Raw genomic sequence first — 22,184 nt, 5'->3', positions numbered from 1 at the left:
GTTGAAGTTTAGCAAGGATTATAAACAATTTATAACCATTATCGGTAAGGTCATGTGATGGTTCGCGTTTATGCGGGTACCGCGATGTGTTTTTCTGTAAAATTATTATAACATTACTCGCCAATTAGCGGCGCCGGTGGTGTAGTGGTAAGCGTGATTACCTCTCATCCCAGCAGGCCTGGGTTCAATCCCAGTCGGCGCCGCCGGGATGTTCTGAGGCATAACATCTCTGATCACGCCTTAAAATAATCTGCCTTAACATAACATCTCTGATCACGATCCTTCGGAAGGGAAGTAAAGCCGTTGGTCCCCGGTTCATGAGTTGATGGGTCGATAGGTAGGGTCCAGGTGTGGGAGCTGCCTTCCTGGCGTCGGTAGTATTGGTGCTCAGCACGGAAAACAAGATCGACGGAAAACAAACCAAAGGAAAAAAAAAATTACTCGCCAATCACAACATAGGATTATGCTACATATGCTCGTACATATGTTCACACTACCCGGAGGCGAACCAGCCCCAGGCTGAAAACCTCCTTAATAAAGAAAACCCAACCTAACCTGTTCACACTACGGTGTTATAACATGTGACAAAACTGAATGATGACAATAAAACAGCAAAAGGGTTTATCTTCCATTTAATTCCACTTAATTAATTTTTGTATCCATGACAGATACGTATTTCGACTACAATGTGCAGTCTTCATCAGTGTCATTCCCACTGATGAAGACTGCACATTGTAGTCGAAATACGTATCTGTCATGGATACAAAAATTAATTAAGTGGAATTAAATGGAAGATAAACCCTTTTGCTGTTTTATTTAGCATTCCGCTAACAACCCAATTTCATTACTTCATGAATGATGACAGTTTTCTTATCAATAATTATTATAACACCCTTGTAACATGTTACAACTCCGTAGTCTGAACAAGGCATTATATAAATATATTACATTATAGCGAGGTATACGACTGTAATTCTTTTCTATGTTACTTTAAATTAAGCGTGTAGACTGCATTATTTTCATTTGCATTGACAGTGACATCAGCGCCGATGGTGATACGGGTGATACATGTTGGTTTGTTTTGTGTTGTTCGAAACATTGATTGGAAACAAAGCTGTGAATAATTAGTTATTAGCATTAGTTTTCTAATTTCAGGATTTATAATTGAATTTAAATATTCTTCATAAAAACTAACATGCACTACTATTAAGTGAGATAGCAAGCAAGGGCCTTGTGAAAGCTTCGAATAAGATGGCTAAGGAACCTCCATCACCAAGTCAAAAGGTGTGGAAACCAGAATGTAAGTAATATCATTCGTTGTCTTATGTACATTTTACTGGGGCCTCAATTAGCCGGAGGCGACAGGCTTGATTGTCGGTCTAGGTGAGGAATTTTTCGTTAATTCTCTGGGCAAAGTGTATCATTTTACTTTCAAAAATATATATAAAAAAGGTATAGGCTTAGGAAACTCAATTTGCAACTGGACGTGCTCAAATAACAGCGTACAGTTCCAGTTGGTACTTAATAGCTGTGGAAAAAAATGTGATCACCTTATACAGTTGTTATTAATAGCTGTTTTATAAAGTTGTCTATCACTTCGTTTTAAGCTAGTGAAAATTTACTCGATTTGTATTATATGTAATGTATGTATGTATGTAAGTAGCCACCATCCTAGCTTGGGTCTTGCCCTGCATGCGGCTCCACTCAACAGCAAGATCAAATTCCGTCATCATTCTGAATTCAACATACTGCTGTATGAAGGGCCAAAAAGGGTTGGACGGGCCCGTAAGCAGAGGCACTTACGCGAAACCCGCGGGAATAAGAGAATCTCCTTCCAACAATATGATCCAACAAAATGAATAACGAAATTCGCAATACATGTTAAGCTTTCCACGGGATCGTTTGTTAAAGAAGAGCGCGTCAAATTCATTGCAACTGTTGGAGTGAAATGTAACTATCTAAAATTACAGTACACATTCCCTCCTAGACTCCGGTTGGCACTCCACTCCATTGTCCAGTTACAACTTCAATGATGCCCTGATGCTCCCTCCCCTCCCAGTATTTATTATAATTTACATTATGAATTTATATATAATCATGTAATATATAATGTATATAAAATATGTAGTAGAATGAAAAATATAATAAAAAATAAAGATGTTTTACAAAATACAAATAACCTAGATTATTGGGTCCTATACACACACTTTTGAGGGACTAATTCAAGATTCCGTATTTTTTTCCTAACAGTGTATAAAATTCAACTAGAAGCACCAACACCCAAGGCAGTAAGTTGTGAAAATTCAAGCGAAAACCGCCCGGCCTTCTACAACTCCGAGTATCATGGGACCATGAATCATAAAGACTGCGAAAACCTTTTGTTTGATAAACCAGATGGATCGTATCTGATTCGACGAAGCCCTGGAGCTGAAGATTACTGGACTTTGAGCCTTCGTTTTGGCAACAGGACCAAGCACTTCAAAATCTACTATGCATCGGAAAAAGGGCATTATCTTAGCGAGAATTTTAAAAAGTTTGACACTGTTCATGACCTGGTGGCGGATGGTTTGGTAGATTTTTATATGCGTTTACACGCTGGACCAATTATACAGCAAATGATGTGTCAAACGAAAAATTGCTACGAACAAAGTCCGTATATGACACTGAACCGTCGAAAGCTCAGGGCACTGTCGAACGAACTAAGAAAGTCTTCCAAACTATCAATGCTGAATGACGAAACGACGGTGGCTAATGGTTTGGGAATAGAAGCGGATAATTTAGCAGAAAATATAGTCGTCGATGAGCCAAATGATGACGTTTTGCCGGAAATTTACGAAAAAAATCATCTGTTCAAAACCCACACATTCAAAGGACTCAATTGGTGCGAGTTTTGTGCAAACTTCCTATGGGGATTTACATCACAGGGTGTTAAGTGTGAAGGTGAGTTCTGGTAAAAATGATTTTATGATTAACCATATTTATTCAAATTACTTACATCGGATAAATGATAATACATAATACCTTAACTTATTATCGATAGGGGGTAAACAATGTCGATGGGTGTTAAATTTTGTTCATTATCGAAAAATATTAAACCAGCATTTTTTTTATTTTGCCATTAGGGTGGTCCCTTCCGTGTTAATGTAGTACGAAAAATCAGCAATTTTCCTAATTTTTATTTGTTTTTAAATCGTAACTTTAATCGGAGATTATGATTATAATCGATTTTCATGGTCTCGGGACCATACTACCACAAACGAAGTTACAGACGACTAACTGGCGAAGAAATCCATTAAAATAATGTGGTTCACTGTAATAGAATTTTCTTGGAAGCTTGTGCCATCATCCACCAGATGGGTTAGTTTTTTTGTTTTGATTTGAACAAAGTTGATTTTGTGTACAATGATTCTTTGACAGTGTGCAAAGAGTGCGTATCACTTTTTAATTTTTTTATGCATTTCAGTTTTGAGTAGAGTGAATGAGATAGAACCAAAACATTCTAGTACATTTGGTGAAAATGCTAGTTCAATCTAATAGTAGTGTTGCCATGTGGTACAATCCAGTAGTAGTGGTGTTGCCATGTGGTACACTGAAAAATTGCAATAGCAGGTTAGTCACCAAAGTTTTCGAGCCGCTCCGTCTGTCACTTCGTTTGTGATACTACCTTACTGAAACGAAGTGACAGACGACTAACTGGCGAAGAAATCAATTAAAATAATGTGGTTCGCTGTAATAGAATTTTCTTAGAAGCTTGTGCCATCAACCACCAGATGGGCTAGTATTTTTGCTTTGATTTGAACATAGTTGATTTTGTGTGCAATATGATCTTTGACAGTGTGCAAAGAGTGTATCATTTTGTCATTTTTTTATGCATTTCAGTTTAGAGTAAAGTGAAAGAGATAGAACCAAAACATTCTAGTACATTTTAGTGTTGCCATGTGGTACAATCCATTAGTAGTGTTGCCATGTGGTACAATCCAGTTGTAGTGGTGTTGCCATGTGGTACACTGAAAAATTGCAATAGCGGTGCGTAACCAAAGTTTTCGAGCCGCTCCGTCTGTCACTTCGTTTGTGCCAATAGGCTCTTTTTATGCACCATCAATGTAGAGTGCGCTAGCCGATTTTGAGAGGAAATGTCATACAATCCATTTGTTTACATCATAATGATGATTTTCCAAACTCAAAATAATCTACATTTTATTGCAAAACTTGCAAATTTCCATCGGGAGTGGTCTTATTTTTCGGTTATCTACAGATCTGAACCGATTTACAGCTGAAATAACCACATATTAAAAATCCGGAAGATCAAACCGCTGGGACAGTTTTATAAATCTTAATTTTTCTCATCAAAAATATATGGAAGCACCAGCCGAATCACTGCAAACCTGATACAGAAAACAAAATATTCCACGTGGATGATGATTTCAAGCACCTGCGGTGAATAAATTAATCTGGAAAGGTGACAATATTTTCCTCTTCCTATGCTTCAAGGTAAAAATTTCCACCCTCATTACTCTTTTGTGGGTTCCCCTATTCATCGCCAGAGGCTGAAACAATCGCTTATAAGCAGTTAGTACGGATAGAAATGTCCTTATACCTTTTGGCAAATTTCTATTGCTGATTATTCATAAAATGTATAAGTCAACTAATAAGCAGACGCCTTGCAAAAAGCTCGGCAAAAAGTTAATGAAGATCATGCGTCAAATGAAATGTATAAGCGGTCACACATACCTTTTATGCATTCTTATAGGACCTATATAAAGAGCGGCGCAATAGGTTATAATACGCGGAACGAATGAGATTTATTTATCTGTATTTGAATTGGCAAATCAAAGTTGGCACTCGTGGAGAATAGACGAACTATGAAAGTAATGATGGTTTTAAAAATTTTCCACGGAGAGCTATACGAGTGCAATCTTAAAATGCTTTTATTTTGAAAATGGAGAATTGTATTTAAATCTGGTTGTTGCTACAGTTGTAGAAAAGCTGAAATCTATGCATACACCTAAAAATCTGAAAAGAAAATATTTTTTTCTATATTATATATCTATTGAGTAGTCCTTAAGTTTTCTACTAACGTAGCATTAACCAGATTTAAATAAAATGCTCCATTTGCAAAATAAAGGCATTTAAAGATTGAACTCGTATACCTCACCGTGTAAAATTTTGAAACCATCATCACTTTCATAGTTCATCTATTCTCCACGAGTGCCAACTTTGATTTGCCAATACAAAGGTGCGCCAAAAATGCATGGCGTTTAAGATCAAAGTATGTAATAAAGAAAGGTAAGGCGGAGGGATGGTTGGTTACTTGTATGCACTCTTATTACCCCCCGTTAATCCAATAACCCGAGCAAATATCTAAGTTTTTCAAACTGGATCCTAGGCTACTTGATCCTCCGATGGCACATACAATAGACGAACAGTTCCAGCATCTATTTCGTTCTTCACAAAATGAAAACGCACATCTACGTGTTTCAATCGCCTGGTCAGCCTATCACTTTCCGCGACACGAATGCACGCCTGGTTATCTTCGTATATTATCGTTGGATCAGCAACACGTTCTTCCAGATCTCGCAGCAAATCTCGTAGCCAAATCGCTTCGGTAACCGCCATGGTGAGAGCAGCGTATTCGGCTTCCTTGTGGACCACGATACGGTAGCCCCTCGTATCTTGAATACGTATCCTGACAAAGACTTACGGTCGACTATATCTCCCGCCCAATCAGCATCGGCGAATCCCTCTAGTAGCTTTGCATCCTTGCATTTACGATATATCAGCTTCATATCTAGACATCGGAGACAAGCCAGCCAACGGCTAAAAGTCTCCTTAATAAAGATATATATAAAAAAAAAAAAAAAAAAATCATATCTAGAGTTCCCTGAATATACCGTAGAACACGTTTGAGATGACAGTAGTGTTCATCGGTAGCGCAGCTCTGGAAACCGCTGAAATAATTCACCGCCAGACATAAATCGGGTCTCGAAGTGACTGTAACGCACATCAAGCAACCTACAAGTTCTCTATAAGGGTGTTGAGTGAACTTCGTCGTATCGGTACATTTCTCCAGCTTCAAACCAGTAGCCAACGGTGTTTTGACAGGTTTACACTCGCTCATACCGAAACGGCTCAAAAGATTTTTCAGGTACAACCTTTGACCGATTTTCAGTACACCGTCCTTCTTGTTGCGTTCAATCGTTAATCCCAAAAACGTGCTGACTTCCTTTAGATCCGTCATTTCGAACTCGTTGCAAAATGTCCTTTTTATTTTGACCAGAACATCTAGAGAATGGCATGCAATAAGCATATCATCCACGTAAATTACAAGAATGACGATCTCGTTCTGTATCGTAGCAACGTACAAGCAGTTATCTACTCCACTGCGCTTAAATCCCAAGCCAGTAACGAAATCATGGAATCGAGCATTCCATGCTCTTGATGCTTGCTTAAAGCCATATAATGATTTTTGCAACTTGGCCACAAGCGAACCAGCACCAAACTCATCGGGCAGGCGCATGTAGATGTCCTCCTGGATTGTTCCATTTAAAAACGCCGTCTTCACATCGAGCTGGTGAAGATGCATTCCGCTGTGGTTCACGATAGCCAAGAGTGTCCGCAATGTAGTGAGCTTAGCAACAGGAGAGTAGGTATCCTCATAATCAAGCCCTTTCCGTTGCGAGAATCCCCTTGCTACCAAACGGGCCTTGTAGCGGTCGATCTCTCCAGACCCACTCCTTTTTATTTTAAAAACCCATTTACAATCAATCAAGTTCCTACCTTTTGGCAGTGACGTCAACGTCCAGGTGTTGTTCCTTACCAACGACTCCATTTCCTCAGCGACGGCAGACTTCCATTTCGGCCAGTCACTACGCTGCTTCAGACCTTCCACCGTGGTCGGCAGATCTTCCACAAAATTTTCAGCACACATAGCCAAACCGCACGTCATTTCGTAGCAATCGAACCACGCCGGTTCTCGTCGTGCACGCCCGCTTCGCCTAGCTGAGATGTGCTGCTCATCAACCTGCGCATCGTCGTGAGAATCCGATTCATGGCAACTGCTGTTATCACTGTTTACTTTTTCTTCTTCTTCCGGAACCACTGATTGTTCATTCAGTTCGTCAACACCTAGGTCTACCGTCTTTGGAACACTCACTTCCACTTGGGATTGTTTTCCGAACAACAAGTTTTCATCGAACACAACGTCTCTTCCACTAACAATTTTTCGTTTTTCACAGTCCCAAAGACGGTATCCATTTACCGTGTATCCGACATGATACAACTTTTTGCACTTTGCGTCCAATGTCGATCTTAACTCCTTCGGAATGTGAAGGTACGCGCCACTACCGAACACTCTGAGTTTCTTCACGTCCGGCTTTCTTCCATTCCACAACTCATAGGGAGTTTTCTTCTCATCCACCGCCGATGTGGGGCACCGATTCGTGAGGTACGTGGCCGTGTACACAGCCTCACCCCATATTTCCTTCTCGAATCCGCTCTCCGCCAGTAAAGCACGGGCACGCTCCATCAACGTGCGGTTCATCCGCTCTGATACGCCGTTTTGTTGCGGCGTGAACTCCATGGCAATTCCTTTCTTCCGGCAAAACTCGCGCATTTCTTCGTTCGCATATTCACCCCCGTTGTCGCTACGGAGCCTCGCAATTCTAGAGCCGAACCGAGCAGTTACTAAGGCCTCGTATTCCCGGAAACGTTCGAACACTTGGTCTTTCGTCTCCAGCAAAAACACAACCGTGAAATGCGAATAATCGTCAATAAACGAAACCACGAATCTTTTTCCGTCCCATGTCACCGGCTTCATTGGACCACATACGTCACTATGGATTAATTCCAGTACCCGCGACGACCGCCTGTCCTCACTCGGAGTGAACGGCAACTGAACGATCTTACCCGACAAGCACGGCTCACAAATCACCACATCATCGTCTAATTTCTTCAATTGCAGACCGTTTACCATCTCGTTTTTCACCAGTTCGCAGAGACTATCGCAACCCACATGACCGTAACGCTGATGCCATAACAACGCACTACGTGATACCTTTCCTGATACCATAGCAGCTCCCATCTCACTAGGTTTGCAATAGATGTCCAGTTCGTATAACTTCCCTTTTAGCCAGCCAACGGCGGTAACAACACCATCCTTCACGATTTCTGCTTTCTCGCCGTCAAAACAAACTTTCAGTCCAGCCTTCGCAACTCGTTTTACCGAAAAAAGATTGCAGCTGAGACCCGGTAAGAAAAGCACTTTTTTCGCCGTACACTTTTTCGTTACACCACCGACGACCGTATAAAGCGTGACGTCACCACAGTATTCAGCACGAAGCTTCTGCCCGTTCGCAACCACTATTTCCACTGGTGAATCCAGATGCCGCAATGACGAAAAACAGTCAGCGTCCTTTAGCATGTGGTCGGTGGCACCAGAGTCGATGAACCACCCTACTTTTACAAATTCACGACTTTCCGCCGTGAAAAATGCAATCTCCGGCTGCTCTTCACTAACACCAACATGAGCCTTTTGTTTGCTCACTTCGTTTTTCGGCTTCGTACTACTCTGATAACCCGATTTCACCATTCGGCAGTCGGCTTTCTTGTGGCCAAGCTTTCCACACAAAAAGCACTTGATCTTCTTCTTCGCAAATCGGCTCGTAGCCATAGCAACGCCATCATGGCCGCCACTCGTTTCATCACGCGATTCGAGATTACGCTTTTTCATGTCCACATCCAGAAGCCTTTTCTTGACAAAGTCCATCGTGACTCCGCCCGGAAGGGTTTCGATCGCCGTCACAACCGGATCGAACGACGGGGGTAGTGTCAATAATAAATGACACACCGCATCCGACTCCTCGACATTTGCACCACTTCCCTTGAGTTCACGAATCAACTTACCGAAATTCACCAGGTGTTCCGCCATCGTCTTTCCAGCCCCCTCCACATAACACAATGTGAGGAGCTGCTTCCTGACGTACAGCTGACCGGCAACACCTCTTCGCTCGAAAACGTTTTTCAATGTTTCCCAAATCTGCTTCGGGGTTTGGCACTCCTTAATTAGCTCGAGCTGGCTATCCGCGATCGCTTGCACAATAATCGATTTACACTTTTTCTCTTGTTTTCTTCTCTGTACAATTTGTTTATTCCGTTCCACACGCGCTGCTGCCGATTCACTTTCCACATCGCGGAGCTCTTCGATATCGTTCACTTCCCGCTGCAGACAGTCCAACAAATCGTGCATGTCCAGCACGGTCTCGAGGCGGAACTTCCAGTTATGGAATCCCTCACCATCGAACGCGACAATCTTATTTTTATCTTCCATGATCTGGGCCCATAACCTAAAGAGCGGCGCAATAGGTTATAATACGCGGAACGAGGAACTACCGATTGCCAGAGAGAACAAAGAAAACACAAGTTTATCGTTCAGAGTACTAATAGCGAATGAGATTTATTTATCTGTATTTGAATACAAAGGTGCGCCAAAAATGCATGGCGTTCAAGATCAAAGTATGTAATAAAGAAAGGTAAGGCGAGGGATGGTTGGTTACTTGTATGCACTCTTATTACTATATGGTTTGTCTTATGGAATGTATAAGGCTTATGTTTTGGCAAAAATGTATAAGTGAAACACATGGATAAAATAATTGATTTTCGTTTCGTGTATGTTATAACCACAAACGAAGTGACAGACGGAGCGGCTCGAAAACTTTGGTGACGCACCTGCTATTGCAATTTTTCAGTGTACCACATGGCAACACCACTACTACTGGATTGTACCACATGGCAACACTACTATTAGATTGAACTAGCATTTTCACCAAATGTACTAGAATGTTTTGGTTCTTCACTCTACTCTAAACTGAAATGCATAAAAAAATGACAAAATGACATAGCGAATCAAAACAAACATTGTGCAGAGCCGGCGCCGGTGGTGTAGTGGTAAGCGTGACTGCTTTCTAACACCTCGATGGGTCTGGGTTCAATCCCAGCCGAGGTCGGTGGGATTTTTCAGAGGCATAAAAATCTCTGGTCACGTCTTCCTTCGGAAGGGAAGTAAAGCCGTTGGTCCCGGCCCATGTGTGTTGAATGGGTGTGATATCCTACGCAGGTGTGGAAGCTGCCTTCCTGCACATTCGATTGCCGTCAATGGATGGCAATCGATGTCCGTCGGTGATTGGCACTAGATTGCGGAACAGAGACGGACGTTAAATAAAAGAAAGAAAAAAAAACATTGTACTAGAATTTTGACTAGAATAGGGTACGTTAATCGTTTGCTTGGGTCCAATAGGCTAATCAAGTAGTGAGCCAATTTAAAATCGTTAGTTTCGTATTGATTGTTGGTATAAGCAAGTGAAAATTCTCCAAATCGAACACAGCGCAGGGTGGCCTGACCTACCGATTTATCGGTAGTCCTACCGGTTTTTGAGGATGCCTTCACGATTCACAGACGAAAGGTTAAAAACTACCGATTTTTCACTTTTCCTACCGAGAATCACAGATTTTTAGTAATCTTGAAAAATGTTTTTAATATTTTCATTAGAATTAGAAATATTGATTTCGATACGTTTAAATCAGAAGAACTGAACGACAGTGTATTGTTCTGGAGCAGAGTCCCCCCGCTCACAATACTTTAAAGTATCCGGAAAGCCTTCTTAATAGTACCACAGACAAACAGACATAACACATTGAATATTTCTCACTGTAAAACATTGTCGCAAAAACATTACCGCCATCTGTTGAGAACACTGTGGTGGGTAGTACGCTGAACAGATGGCGGTAGTGTGTAAACGTCAAACGCAAGGGAATTGACTATGCGCGCCACAGGTGGCGATACTACCAACTATGATACTTTTAAATTGACCGTTAAATACTTGTTCGATGAACAACTTGCGAGTGTTATGTCTGTTTGTCTGTGATAGTACGTTCAGACTACAGAGCTATAACATGTTATAGCGCTATCTTGATGGTGGTTTCTGTGTTGCAATTAGTTGACAACCGTTATAACATGTTATAACGGTTGTCAAATAATTGCAACACAGAAACCACCATCAAGATAGCTCTATAACATGTTATAACTCTGTAGTCTGAACGTACTATAATAGTACGTTCAGACTACAGAGTTATAACATGTTATAGCGCTATCTTGATGGTGGTTTCTGTGTTGCAATTATTTGACAACCGTTATAACATGTTATAACTCTCCAGTCTGGACAGCGTTTAATAGTACGTTCAGACTACAGAGTTATAACATGTTATAGCGCTATCTTGATGGTGGTTTCTGTGTTGCAATTATTTGACAACCGTTATAACATGTTATAACTCTCCAGTCTGGACAGCGTTTAATAGTACGTTCAGACTACAGAGTTATAACATGTTATAGCGCTATCTTGATGGTGGTTTCTGTGTTGCAATTATTTGACAACCGTTATAACATGTTATAACTCTCCAGTCTGGACAGCGTTTAAGACGACCTACCGATAACTACCGATACAAGTTTGAGAAGCTACCGATAATGAAAAAAATAATCTGACCACATCCTTAGAAAGCAATATTGACAGATTGTATGTGCCGAACAAGTACTTTACATCAAGAGCAAATTTTCGTTGCGTCGAAAGTAACAAAGGTAAACAAATTCGAACTATCAGTGCCAATCGAAGCTCCTGTTATTACACTATATACTGACCGAATATGGGATCACATCCCATTTTTAAATTTATTTACCATTCAAATTGCTTTTTGACATTATCACCTTCCGATCAAAATATTTTTCGATGTTATTTAAGTCACCCGATTTCTTTGGAGATGTCGTTTGTCTTAAGTAACAGCACAGAGAAACCTGTGAAAAGTGTACGTTCGTCATTTCGCTTTCTCAATATTAAAGTGAATGAATCGAACTGTTAGTTGTAAGATGATTTTGGTGGTCTTAAAATTAGTGCCAACATTTCAAAGGAGCGTAATTGCATTTGTAAACAATGGCTTTAGCCATCGATTTCTCGCGAATAAAAACTCACTCATAAAAATTATAGACATCAACAAGTAGAAGAATGTTTCCTCTACTATCCAGCATTGTTAACTTGGAGGGGTGAGCGTTTATTGGCGAGAAATCGACGTCTGAAGCCATTGCTTACAAAAGCAATTACGCCCCTTTGAAATGTTGACACTGAAATGATGAATGGGCTGGACGTGATTGATAATTCTCCCGAATATCCGAGTTGGCTTAAGTAACATTAGGGGCCGACTTATAATAACTTTTGACTCAAAAACCAATATTTTTGAGCTTGAAAGCTACTTTGTATGATTAAAACCATGCTTAATATGTTAAAGATTGCTATCACTATGAGATTATATGCGTTTAATTTGAAATAGAATTAACTTTTCGGTCATTAAAACAAAACTTTATTTTTCTCGGATCGGTGCATAATGAAAATTTGTTCTTGACATCCTCTTTTTGTAACTCACTAACTTACAAGTAAAGCATGTGAACTTAACATCTATGATTTCAATACTATTCCAAAAAACATGTCTTTTTTTCGAAATGAGCATTTGCAACCTAATTGATATTGTTGAATGACATTAAAGTGTGATATTTTTTTGTAATGCATCCATGTCTAATATATTCTTTCCTTCCAGATTGTGGATTTGTGGCACACATCAAGTGTTCTGAACTCGTGCCTGCCAAATGTGTTCCAGACTTGAAGCGGCTTCGAGGAATCTTCGGTGTAGATTTAACAACGCTCGTTACAGCACATAAGTGCAAAATTCCCTTCATTGTAAAAAAGTGCGTTGAGGAAGTCGAACGACACGGTATGCTCCAGGAAGGCATTTATCGAATTTCTGGATTTGCCGATGAAATTGACGCTCTGAAAATGGCCCTCGATAAAGATGGCGAAAAGGCAGATATGTCAGTGTTGGCTTATAGTAATATAAACGTTATTTCCGGTGTACTAAAGCTTTATCTACGGCTGCTTCCGGTTCCTTTGATCACATTCCATTCGTATCCTGCTTTTATGCAATCTATGGGTAAAAACCTATGCCATATTCAATTTTTTTAGAACATGTTAATGACTACTATTTATTTTCAGTGAACAAGTCAATCGGAGAGCAAGTGCGTTCACTACGAGACGCCATCAAACTTCTACCATTGGCTCATTTTAACTGCTTGAAATACATTTTGGAACACCTCAATCGAATTGCGTCTCACCACGCCATAAATAAAATGAATGAATCAAATATTGCTACAGTATTCGCACCTACGTTGATTGCAACGCCGCAACATTTAACGGACTTATCTCAAGAGATCAATATGCTCACCGCGCTTATAGCGCACTGCCACACTGTTTTTCTGTGAAATCTCGTTTAGAATTATAAAAATTGTAATCTCAATAATCATGCTGTTATAAGTCGAATGGAAGTTATTTAAGATACGTAGGGATTGATTAAGGTAATCGCGTAAGTGCACTCTGACTGAACGCTCACTTATCATGTGTCAAACACACACTGTACAACCTCTACTTGTAAGTTACAAGTACAACATATCATTATAACATGTAATGATTTCATAATTCCGTAAAACATTTTTGATAGTGGAACCAAAGTCTTTCAGCTTCAATCTAATAGTTATTTATTGATTGAAATGGATAGAGCAGCAGGCTGCAAATGGATCGAGAAGAAGCCCATATATCAAGCCCTGTTCTCATCAGTATAAAGCATCTTATAACTTCCATTCGGTTTATAACATAAATGATAACGTGATCTAGGTTTTAATGCAAGGTCATGCACAGAAGAAGAAGAGAGGTCGGTCACAAAAAAAAATCATGTAGATGTTTTAAAGGGAAAAAAAGGAAGATTTCCTCATGTAAAAACATACAATACGCTACTGATTAGAAGACAAATAACAGCCATAAAAACAAACTAAAATTCTCGTTAAAAAACATTTCAAATGGTCCTATGTGCTTTGATTGACTTTCTCTTTTAATAACCAGTGCTATGCAAACAGATTTCGCGCTAATTCTACCACATAGTTTGATAAAGGAGGTTCTTATCTAGCGTCCAAAACGTTAAATACCACAGGGACACTTTTTGCACCTGAGTTATTGACAAAAGAGAAAGTCGATAAAGAGAATCGATCAATGCAGGTAGGCCCTTTTGAAATGTTTATCTAGAATTCATAAAACTCTCCTTCTGTGCACGACTTCGTGCTGATGATATATTTGTAAAGACATTTAATTTTCCATATTCCGTACTGTAAAATTAAGATAACATTTCCGGCACATAGGGTATCATACGGCTCATCAGTATCAGATCGATTTTTATGCATTACGAATGTATGGTCGAATTGATTGGGAAATTCACCAAATGCAGCTTAAAATTTGACTAACCATCAAAGATACAACCGTGGATAAAAGGGGGTTGGCCACCAATAATTTACCCCTGCTAGACGGATATCTTTTGGTTCAAATGGAAAAGCACTGCCAGGAATAGAAATATCACACTTTACAATAGCGAAATCTACATTTATCATGTTATATAAAAATATGAAAATAAAATACAGAATTATTATTCTAAACATTATATCCTTCATCTCTATGACTTTCTGTATGGATAACATTCCGTATTCCCAATTTCAATCCAAACGAATTTTCCATTATCTTTTTTGTATGGAAAACCCGCTTTGAATCGAAATCCGGGCACTTAGTCCACAAATGATTTCAGTCACTTAGTTTTGCTCTGGTTTCAGTCGTACCTCACCGATCGCTATCTTACTGTTGTCATTGGTGATCCCCAGTCCCGTATGTTCGCTGCCACGTCCGGCATACCCCAGGGTAGTCACCTGGGACCGCTGATTTTCCTGATTTACTTCAACGATATGAATCTAGTAATTGAGGGACCACGATTAACTTATGTCGTTTTCGATTTTGCGGTGTAGCTACACCGGTGCTACACTGCCGTACACCGAAATAATTTTGGGTGTAGGTATAGGATGCACCTTTGTTTACAAACAAATGATGTTGAGCTGTCAAAGACTCGCGCCTATTCACATCACACTACACCGGTGCTACACCGCAAAAACGAAAACGACATTACGCAGATGACCTTAAACTCTTCCTTTGAATTCACTCAATTGAAGACTGTTGCTTCCTTCAACGTCAGTTGAATGCTTTTGGTGATTGGAGTATTCTGAATCATATGGAGGTTAATCCGTCCAAATTCTGTAACAAAGTTTCCAGAATTCTAGGGTTGGCCAAATACTTCACGGATGTCTACTGCCTTAAATCGTTGTACTGTTCCTTGTCTCGCTCCATATTAAAATACTGCTCGGTTGCCTGGACTCCTCACTACAACAACGGTGTCGAAAGAGTTGAGTCTGTTCAGCGACGGTTCCTGAGATATGCGATACGTAAACTGCCGTGGACGGATCCCTTCCGATTGCCTAGCTACGAAAGTCGTTTGCAACTGATCCATCTGGAGCCCCTGTCTGTCCGAAGAGATACAGCAAAGGCATTGCTAATTGTAGATATTTTGCAAGAACGCACCGATCGCCCTGTTCTCCTTGAGTAAATTGACATCAATATTCAACCCAGAGCCCTACGAAATAATTCAATGCTGCGCCTGCCCATATAGTGAAATAATTATAGCATGTTCAGCGCAATCGGTGGTTTACATACTCTTCAATAGGGTCTCCGCACTATTTGACTTTGACCTGACTGGCCAGCTGCTTCGCCGAAGGTTTAGTTCGTTTTTTCTAGATCAGTTTAGTTTGTCTAGCAATGTTCCTTTTTTATAAGTACGCTGAACAGATGGCGGTAGTGTGTAAACGTCAAATGCAAGGGAATTTACTATGCGCGCCACAGGTGACAGTACTACCAACAATCAATACGAAACTAACGATTTTAAATTGGCTCACTGCTTGACTAGATATTGGTCCCAAGCAAACGATTAACGTACCCCATTCTAGTCGAAATTCTAGTACTACACAATGTTTGTTTTGATTCGCTATGAAAGTTTGACAGATAAATGAGGGGTTAGTGGATTTTCCTATGTTTCGAGGGGTGAATCGATTAGCTTGGGACCGAAGATAGTACGAAGAGCTGAGCCAAAAAGTTGAACTCGTTTTTTCGGGACCTTCTGGTCTTAGAGTTACCTCTATGGTACTACCAACTGAGATACTTTGACCGTTAAATGATTGCTCGATGAACAACTTATGACTGTTATGTCTGATTGTCTGTGGTAATATGATATTTTGGAAAAAAAAAGACATTTGGATCAACTTTTTACTGTATCAACAGGTAGATTTTAATGCGTTCCAAAACCAAAAAAAATACCAGTTTCGCCCGAGGGGGGCGACTCTATCGAAGATCCAGGATTTTTTTTGCTTAGCTGTTGTGAGATGTACTCGCGCTTAATAGATAGAAACACGATTGATTATGATTTTGAAGATTTCCTGCAAAAAGGTGGAGAGCGATGCGAGTAGATGGGTTTAGATGCAAGAGATGAAAAAAGATTTTTCGTAGATTGATTCGCTAGTGTGAGATTTTTCGACCATTTAAAATCGAGATTTAGATGTGTCGCACCCCTCGGTTTCGCCTCAAAAATAAAAAAAAATAAATTAAAGGACACAATGAAAGATAATAAATTGGTGACAAATTTATCACGCATGTAGGGTTATAAAAGGGATTTTTCTAAAATTAATATTGAAATTGAAGTCCACAATCGGAAGCTATGAATTGGGAAGCACATATGTAGAGCAGATCTCTGCGTAGTAGTTTTTCAACTTTGATAGAAACAAACATTGAAAAGCCCTACCATCTAGTTTGCGTAGCTTGTGGTTTTCCGAAAAACATTCTGCGTTCCAAGATTGTGCTAGAAAAGTTTGGAGATGATGCGTGGTTTATAACTTCCACGAGGAAGGCAGACGTGATTGGTAAGTATCGTTTCATTAGCAGTATTGGTATTATCCTACAGAAATTTTTGAACACCAATTTCAAAGAGATCACCTGAAAGACACCTTGAATGCAACATCCCGAGGGTCAAGACACGCAGACAGGTTCCATTTTTCGTGACACTTACGAATAGGTTTATCATTTGGATGGAGTTTTCAATAATGTCATTCTGATTCCAAAGCTCTACACCCTTGCTCTTAGCCGTCGTGCTGAACATTCTCGCAGGCGCTGCGACCGATATCGAGCAGTTGTGGATGAGCTTTAACTTAAGAACGATGTCGTACTGAAGCTCATTTTTGCATCGAACAACGTAGTGGAGATCGGAACAATCGGTCCTTCTCAAGGCCATATATTTTTACAGAAAGAGTTATATTCCTGGGATAAATCAACGGTATTGACCGATTTTCAGTAAGACTACAATATTATTTCCCTCTTGGGTCCCGTTCAAATAATACGAAAGGCGAAAAATGTTATTTTTACAACCCGTATGATTGTTATACCCTTTCCTCCCCTACTTCGCTGACAAATGAACCAACATTTTGATCGACACCGAAAATAGTTTTCATGTAGCTTCCATTGGAAACACAAATGATTTTCATCCATAAACAAAATTAATGGAATTCATCTGAATTTTCATATGGTTTTCATCGGCCTCATAATATTCATGTGATTTTGTGGTGGGATTTTTAGCTATGTGATCACATGAAAGCTATGTGAAATTCACATGGTTTTCATCCATTAGATATGTGATAAATTTTTTGAGTGGATATTAAAAGTACCGTCTTCTGGAGCGAAAGTGAAATTGGCGATGGTGCGGATGGATTTTCATTTGTATTTTTCTTGTGTGTGAATTGCTGATTCGAACCGGTAAACATGGTTTCGCGATCTTTGGCTTCTTCCGGGTAGTGCACGGTGCAGCGTTGGTAAAGGTCAGTTTGGTCAGTGACGTTTGACGAAAACCAAAAATAAATTGTTACGGTACAAAAACCATCATTTCCATACATCCTTCGTCATTGACGAAGAGAAGCCGACAGTAGGAATCCCTTTGAACAAATCCTATTGCATCTTTTACCTTCACTTCTCTTTTTTTGTATCATACATGGACAAAAAAAAAGCAAATACCGTCGAACGTGCATGTGAGCAGACTAGTAACCACACCACACCACCGACAAACCGACATGAATGACCATAGCAAACACAATAAAAAATTTCACCAAAGCACATGACTGAACCCGCATGCAAAAGTTATGGATTGGTTCGTGAGTGCGACGAAGATAGTAATACAATATTTTTCATCACTGACTTTGCACTCTCTACGTTGATGCAAGACAGCCCTGGCACGGTGCAACGAAACTAGATGATTCCTCGGAAGTGGATGCGGTTTGAGGAGGTGTTTCGCTGACTTTGCCACAACCACCACGATGCATATAAGGAACCATTGAATTCGACTGGAGTGACGTTTGTAAAAGCTGGACTGGTCGGACGGAAGCGGAAAATGAATTCCATGTGGCCTGTCCGTTTGTGCTGGCAATCGGAGATGTGCCCTTGGAGGAGGAAAAAGAATGTTCCGACCGACCGGATTGACAAAACGCGACACGGGTCCGAAGGGAAGTTGGATTCCGATAGCAGGTGAGTGTTAAGAAAATTTGCGAGTACAATGCAATGACTTTAAGAATTGATTCGAATCTGGAAAGAAGAAGAATGTTCCCTACTCGACCAGATGGATCCGGAATTTTGACGTCTGTGTTTGAAAGTTGTATGGAAATAAAGCTAGTACAGTCTACAATTGACCACTTTGTCAAGCCGGAGACGAGCCAGCCAACGGCTGAAAGTCTCCTTAATAAAGATATACAAAAAAAAAAACTTTGTCAAGCAATTTTGGCGTGACTTTCTACCAGCGATTTCGCAAAACTGGATCAACTAATTTCTATTTTTTTATGAAACGCACAAATGTTGGCTACTTTTCTCGTGGTTCTAGAAGAAAAAATCTCAAAATAATGTTTTATTTCAAAGTTCGAGTGGTAGTAAACGTCAGTTTAACTGCTCGAATGAAGTGGTTAATTATAATTATCACGTAAGGAGGAAGGAGTTACCTGCGATGGGTCGAAGAAAGTCTACGAGGAGGCCGGTTGCTGTTGGTGCAGCTCTAGTTGGTTATTTGGATGAGATCATTCCTTTTTTTATTTATACAGTAACCCCTCCCAATCGTGTGGACATTTCAGCTTATACCAAAACAAACCCTGATGCAAACCCTACCCTCTTACCCAACATCCCAGTGATTCCTCGTGAAAGTGCAGAGGATTTCTCGGCTTCCATCAAAGCGAGTGTCACGTCAACACATTCCTACCCATTCCTTTCTTGACCTGCGATTGGGCACGGCCGGCGCTGGTATTGCCTAGTTTGAGATCACCAGTTTTTACGCGTTGAGGATGATTGCTAGTCCCAAGCATCGTCTATTGGTTCTGTGTGTAATTACAGCTGATGTGGCAATAACAGATTAGCAACCGTGGGCAGTCAATCATGCTCATGCTCAATATTGAAAGTCTTATTGTATCCATTGTATTTCTGATAAGGAAAAAACAACTGCATGTGGCGTTATCATAAAATGCTACCATCACTCTTTTCTCTGCTTCAGAGACCTAATTTGAAGCTAATGATAAAGCTACTGAAAAAAATAGCGTTCAAAGTGTTTTTTATGTTACTTCATACGCGAAGTTAACGATTTTCAGAGTTGGTTGGAAATGCTAACATGAAGCTTTAGTGTGATGATTTATTAGCTAGAGAATGATCTTTAGAAGAGGGTAGGTGGATAGTTCCGTTAGAGTACGGCAGTATGAAAATTGAATAGAAGTTGAAAATGAGCGAAGGGCCATTAAAGCGACAGTTTACAAGATAGACGCACATTTTTGCCTGTGGACTTGGAGACATACTTCAAGTCCCCGCGTACATCGTACGGGCTAGGCAAAAATGTGCGTCTATCTTGTAAACTGTCGCTTTAATGGCCCTTCGCTCATTTTCAACTTCTATTCAATTTTCATACTGCCGTACTCTAACGGAACTATCCACCTACCCTCTTCTAAAGATCATTCTCTAGCTAATAAATCATCACACTAAAGCTTCATGTTAGCATTTCCAACCAACTCTGAAAAATAGCGTATTTTTTAGGAATTTTTTTGTCCCACAACATTCATGGCGGCTTTTTCAACTATACTGGGGGAGAAAAAAATCATGGTAATTTCTGAATGAAATTCAACTTTTATTACACCATTTTATTCAGATTGAATGTAAGATTTGTTTGGTATAAATAAGATAATTGTTTATCAATGGTTAACTATTAAAAAATAATCAAAGTTTTTAGCCGCAATCAACCAGTCACGTGCTTGCTCGTTATGACTATCGAAAGAACAGAGAGACGAGCCGATTGCGCGTACCAGTATGGTTTGTGTCAGTCCGTCTGCGGATGTGACGGAGGACACTCGACATACCGTTAGAAACTATCGAAGGTCGACTTGAATGACTCGTTCCAATATCGAAATTGCCGCCAAATTGAAGGATTTCAGCAAAGATGTTCAGATGGACAAGACCTTTTAAAGAGTACCAGTTGCACAGAACAGAAGTGGAACTTCGGATCCAAAAGTGGCTCCATATTATTTTTGTGAACACTAGCGCACCTAGCGGTAGAAGGCACGCTTTGCCTGCAGTTTATATGGGCAGCATGCTTTGATGGTGTGAGTGTCCATAGAAAACCTTTGTGAAGCGCATCCACAAGTATCACTTGGTTAACAAAAATGTTCTCCCACGTTTTGATACACTGATTTGTTCACACTTCAACTTCTGTTGATAGAAGGTCTTTGGAAAATTGGCTTAAATGGATTATTCGTCGGTTTCATGCAATATTGCCAAAACTCATTATATACCAGTTTCCGTTAAATCAGTTTAAAGCTTACCAAATTTAAACGCCGTACACACTTAGATTGAATCGCCGAGATTGGCGTCGCTGACTAGCTAGGTAAACTGAAAACGAATCTTACTCAGAGAGTGAGTCACTTTTATTCATTTTAATGGAGAAATTTCTAAAAGCACGCTATACTTACGTCTCGGCATGTTTTTTTTTCTGAAATCCAGCAACATAAAATACCGAGCTACACTGCACTGAAACTGCTTTTTACAATTGCCACTCAGAATCAGAAATCGTCATTTAATAGGTTGTAGTTGCGAAATAGTTGAATTGGGTCACTTTCGACGAAAATCGAAATTTCTAAATTTTTCCTTTTTTACAGCAAAAATGACGTGTTCTGAACGTTAAATTAGGCCAAAACAATTGAACATTCATGTGTTTTCTTCACAGCCTTTAACATGGAAAACTTGGGATACAGTCCTTATATGGGGTTTGATCCATTCTATTGTGAGTTTTATATGCTATAATAACATTCCATTAATTCAATTACAACGTTTGCTTTTATAGATTTTTAGTTGAGCACAAGCAACAGATAGAATGAATTTAAGTTAACTTAAATAGGTTGCAGTTGAAAGCCACGTGTCTGCTACATAAAGATTTGTGCCATGACTAACATTAGTATGTTTCCGAAAGTTGGGTGAACATGTCTGGAACCTAATTATGAATAATAGAGATTGCTAAAGCGTGATAGTGTCAGTGATTTGTTTTCATCGGGAAAATTTTGCGCTATGAAAACATTTTACGTATACGTATACGTCACGTAGTGTGCGTACGATAAACGTCAGCAATCTCTATAAAGGAACTTATTTTCTAAATTCAAAAAATGAATCTTAATTTTAGGATTCATTAAATAACCGATAACCAATGAATTGTTAATTTTGTAGTTAAGTTTCTAAACCATTTATTTTGTTATTAATATATTAGTTCTACGTCAACAATGCGGTAGTGCTTCGGACACAATCCTCATTTTTTCCTTATTCTCTTCTCTCGTCTTTCACCTGACATAACTTTTTTAAATCAGCACGAATCGTGATGAAACTTTCAACACTGCAAGAGGAGCTCTTTTAAGGCTCTGAACCATTTGGCGAATTTTTTTAACTTTTGGTTAAAATTTGACAGATGGAAAGTTATTGATTAACCCTGCTATCCGAGCATGGTTATTTCTGACAGACAAGAAGTTAAATTTTGACAACCGTGGCTGAGTTCTGCTCGAAAACCGATCGATCGGTAGCACAGGGATTTTCGAACATAAGAAATAACTTTCGAAATGTCACTTTTAACCA

At 39.7% G+C, this 22,184-nt stretch overlaps 1 protein-coding gene across 1 annotated transcript; it reads left to right on the top strand.

Moving 5' to 3' along the window:
• The first annotated feature begins 1,096 nt into the window (after nucleotides 1–1,096).
• On the top strand, nucleotides 1,097–14,489 carry RhoGAP5A (Rho GTPase activating protein at 5A). The gene is made up of 4 exons (XM_065230735.1): nucleotides 1,097–1,300; nucleotides 2,251–2,940; nucleotides 12,634–13,023; nucleotides 13,086–14,489. Exons 1-4 carry the CDS (start codon nucleotides 1,252–1,254, stop codon nucleotides 13,349–13,351), a joined length of 1,395 nt encoding a protein of 464 aa, XP_065086807.1. The 5' UTR covers nucleotides 1,097–1,251; the 3' UTR covers nucleotides 13,352–14,489.
• Nucleotides 14,490–22,184: the final 7,695 nt, after the last annotated feature.

This window comes from Ochlerotatus camptorhynchus, unplaced genomic scaffold, assembly GCF_037179485.1.
Source record: "Ochlerotatus camptorhynchus isolate MF236.1 unplaced genomic scaffold, CSIRO-AGI_Acam_v1.1 ptg000032l, whole genome shotgun sequence".
In the NCBI taxonomy this organism is placed as follows: Eukaryota; Metazoa; Arthropoda; class Insecta; order Diptera; family Culicidae; genus Ochlerotatus; species Ochlerotatus camptorhynchus.
Note: the sequence above shows the minus strand (reverse complement) of the source record. Positions and strands in the feature narration are given on the sequence as shown.

Excerpts from the sequence above, each read along its gene's own strand:
- RhoGAP5A (XM_065230735.1), top strand. The coding sequence starts at position 1,252 with ATGGCTAAGGAACCTCCATCACCAAGTCAAAAGGTGTGGAAACCAGAA. Across the intron at positions 1,301-2,250 it reads AAAGGTGTGGAAACCAGAAT|TGTATAAAATTCAACTAGAA; the intron begins GTAAGTAATATC and ends TTTTCCTAACAG. Across the intron at positions 13,024-13,085 it reads TGCTTTTATGCAATCTATGG|TGAACAAGTCAATCGGAGAG; the intron begins GTAAAAACCTAT and ends ATTTATTTTCAG.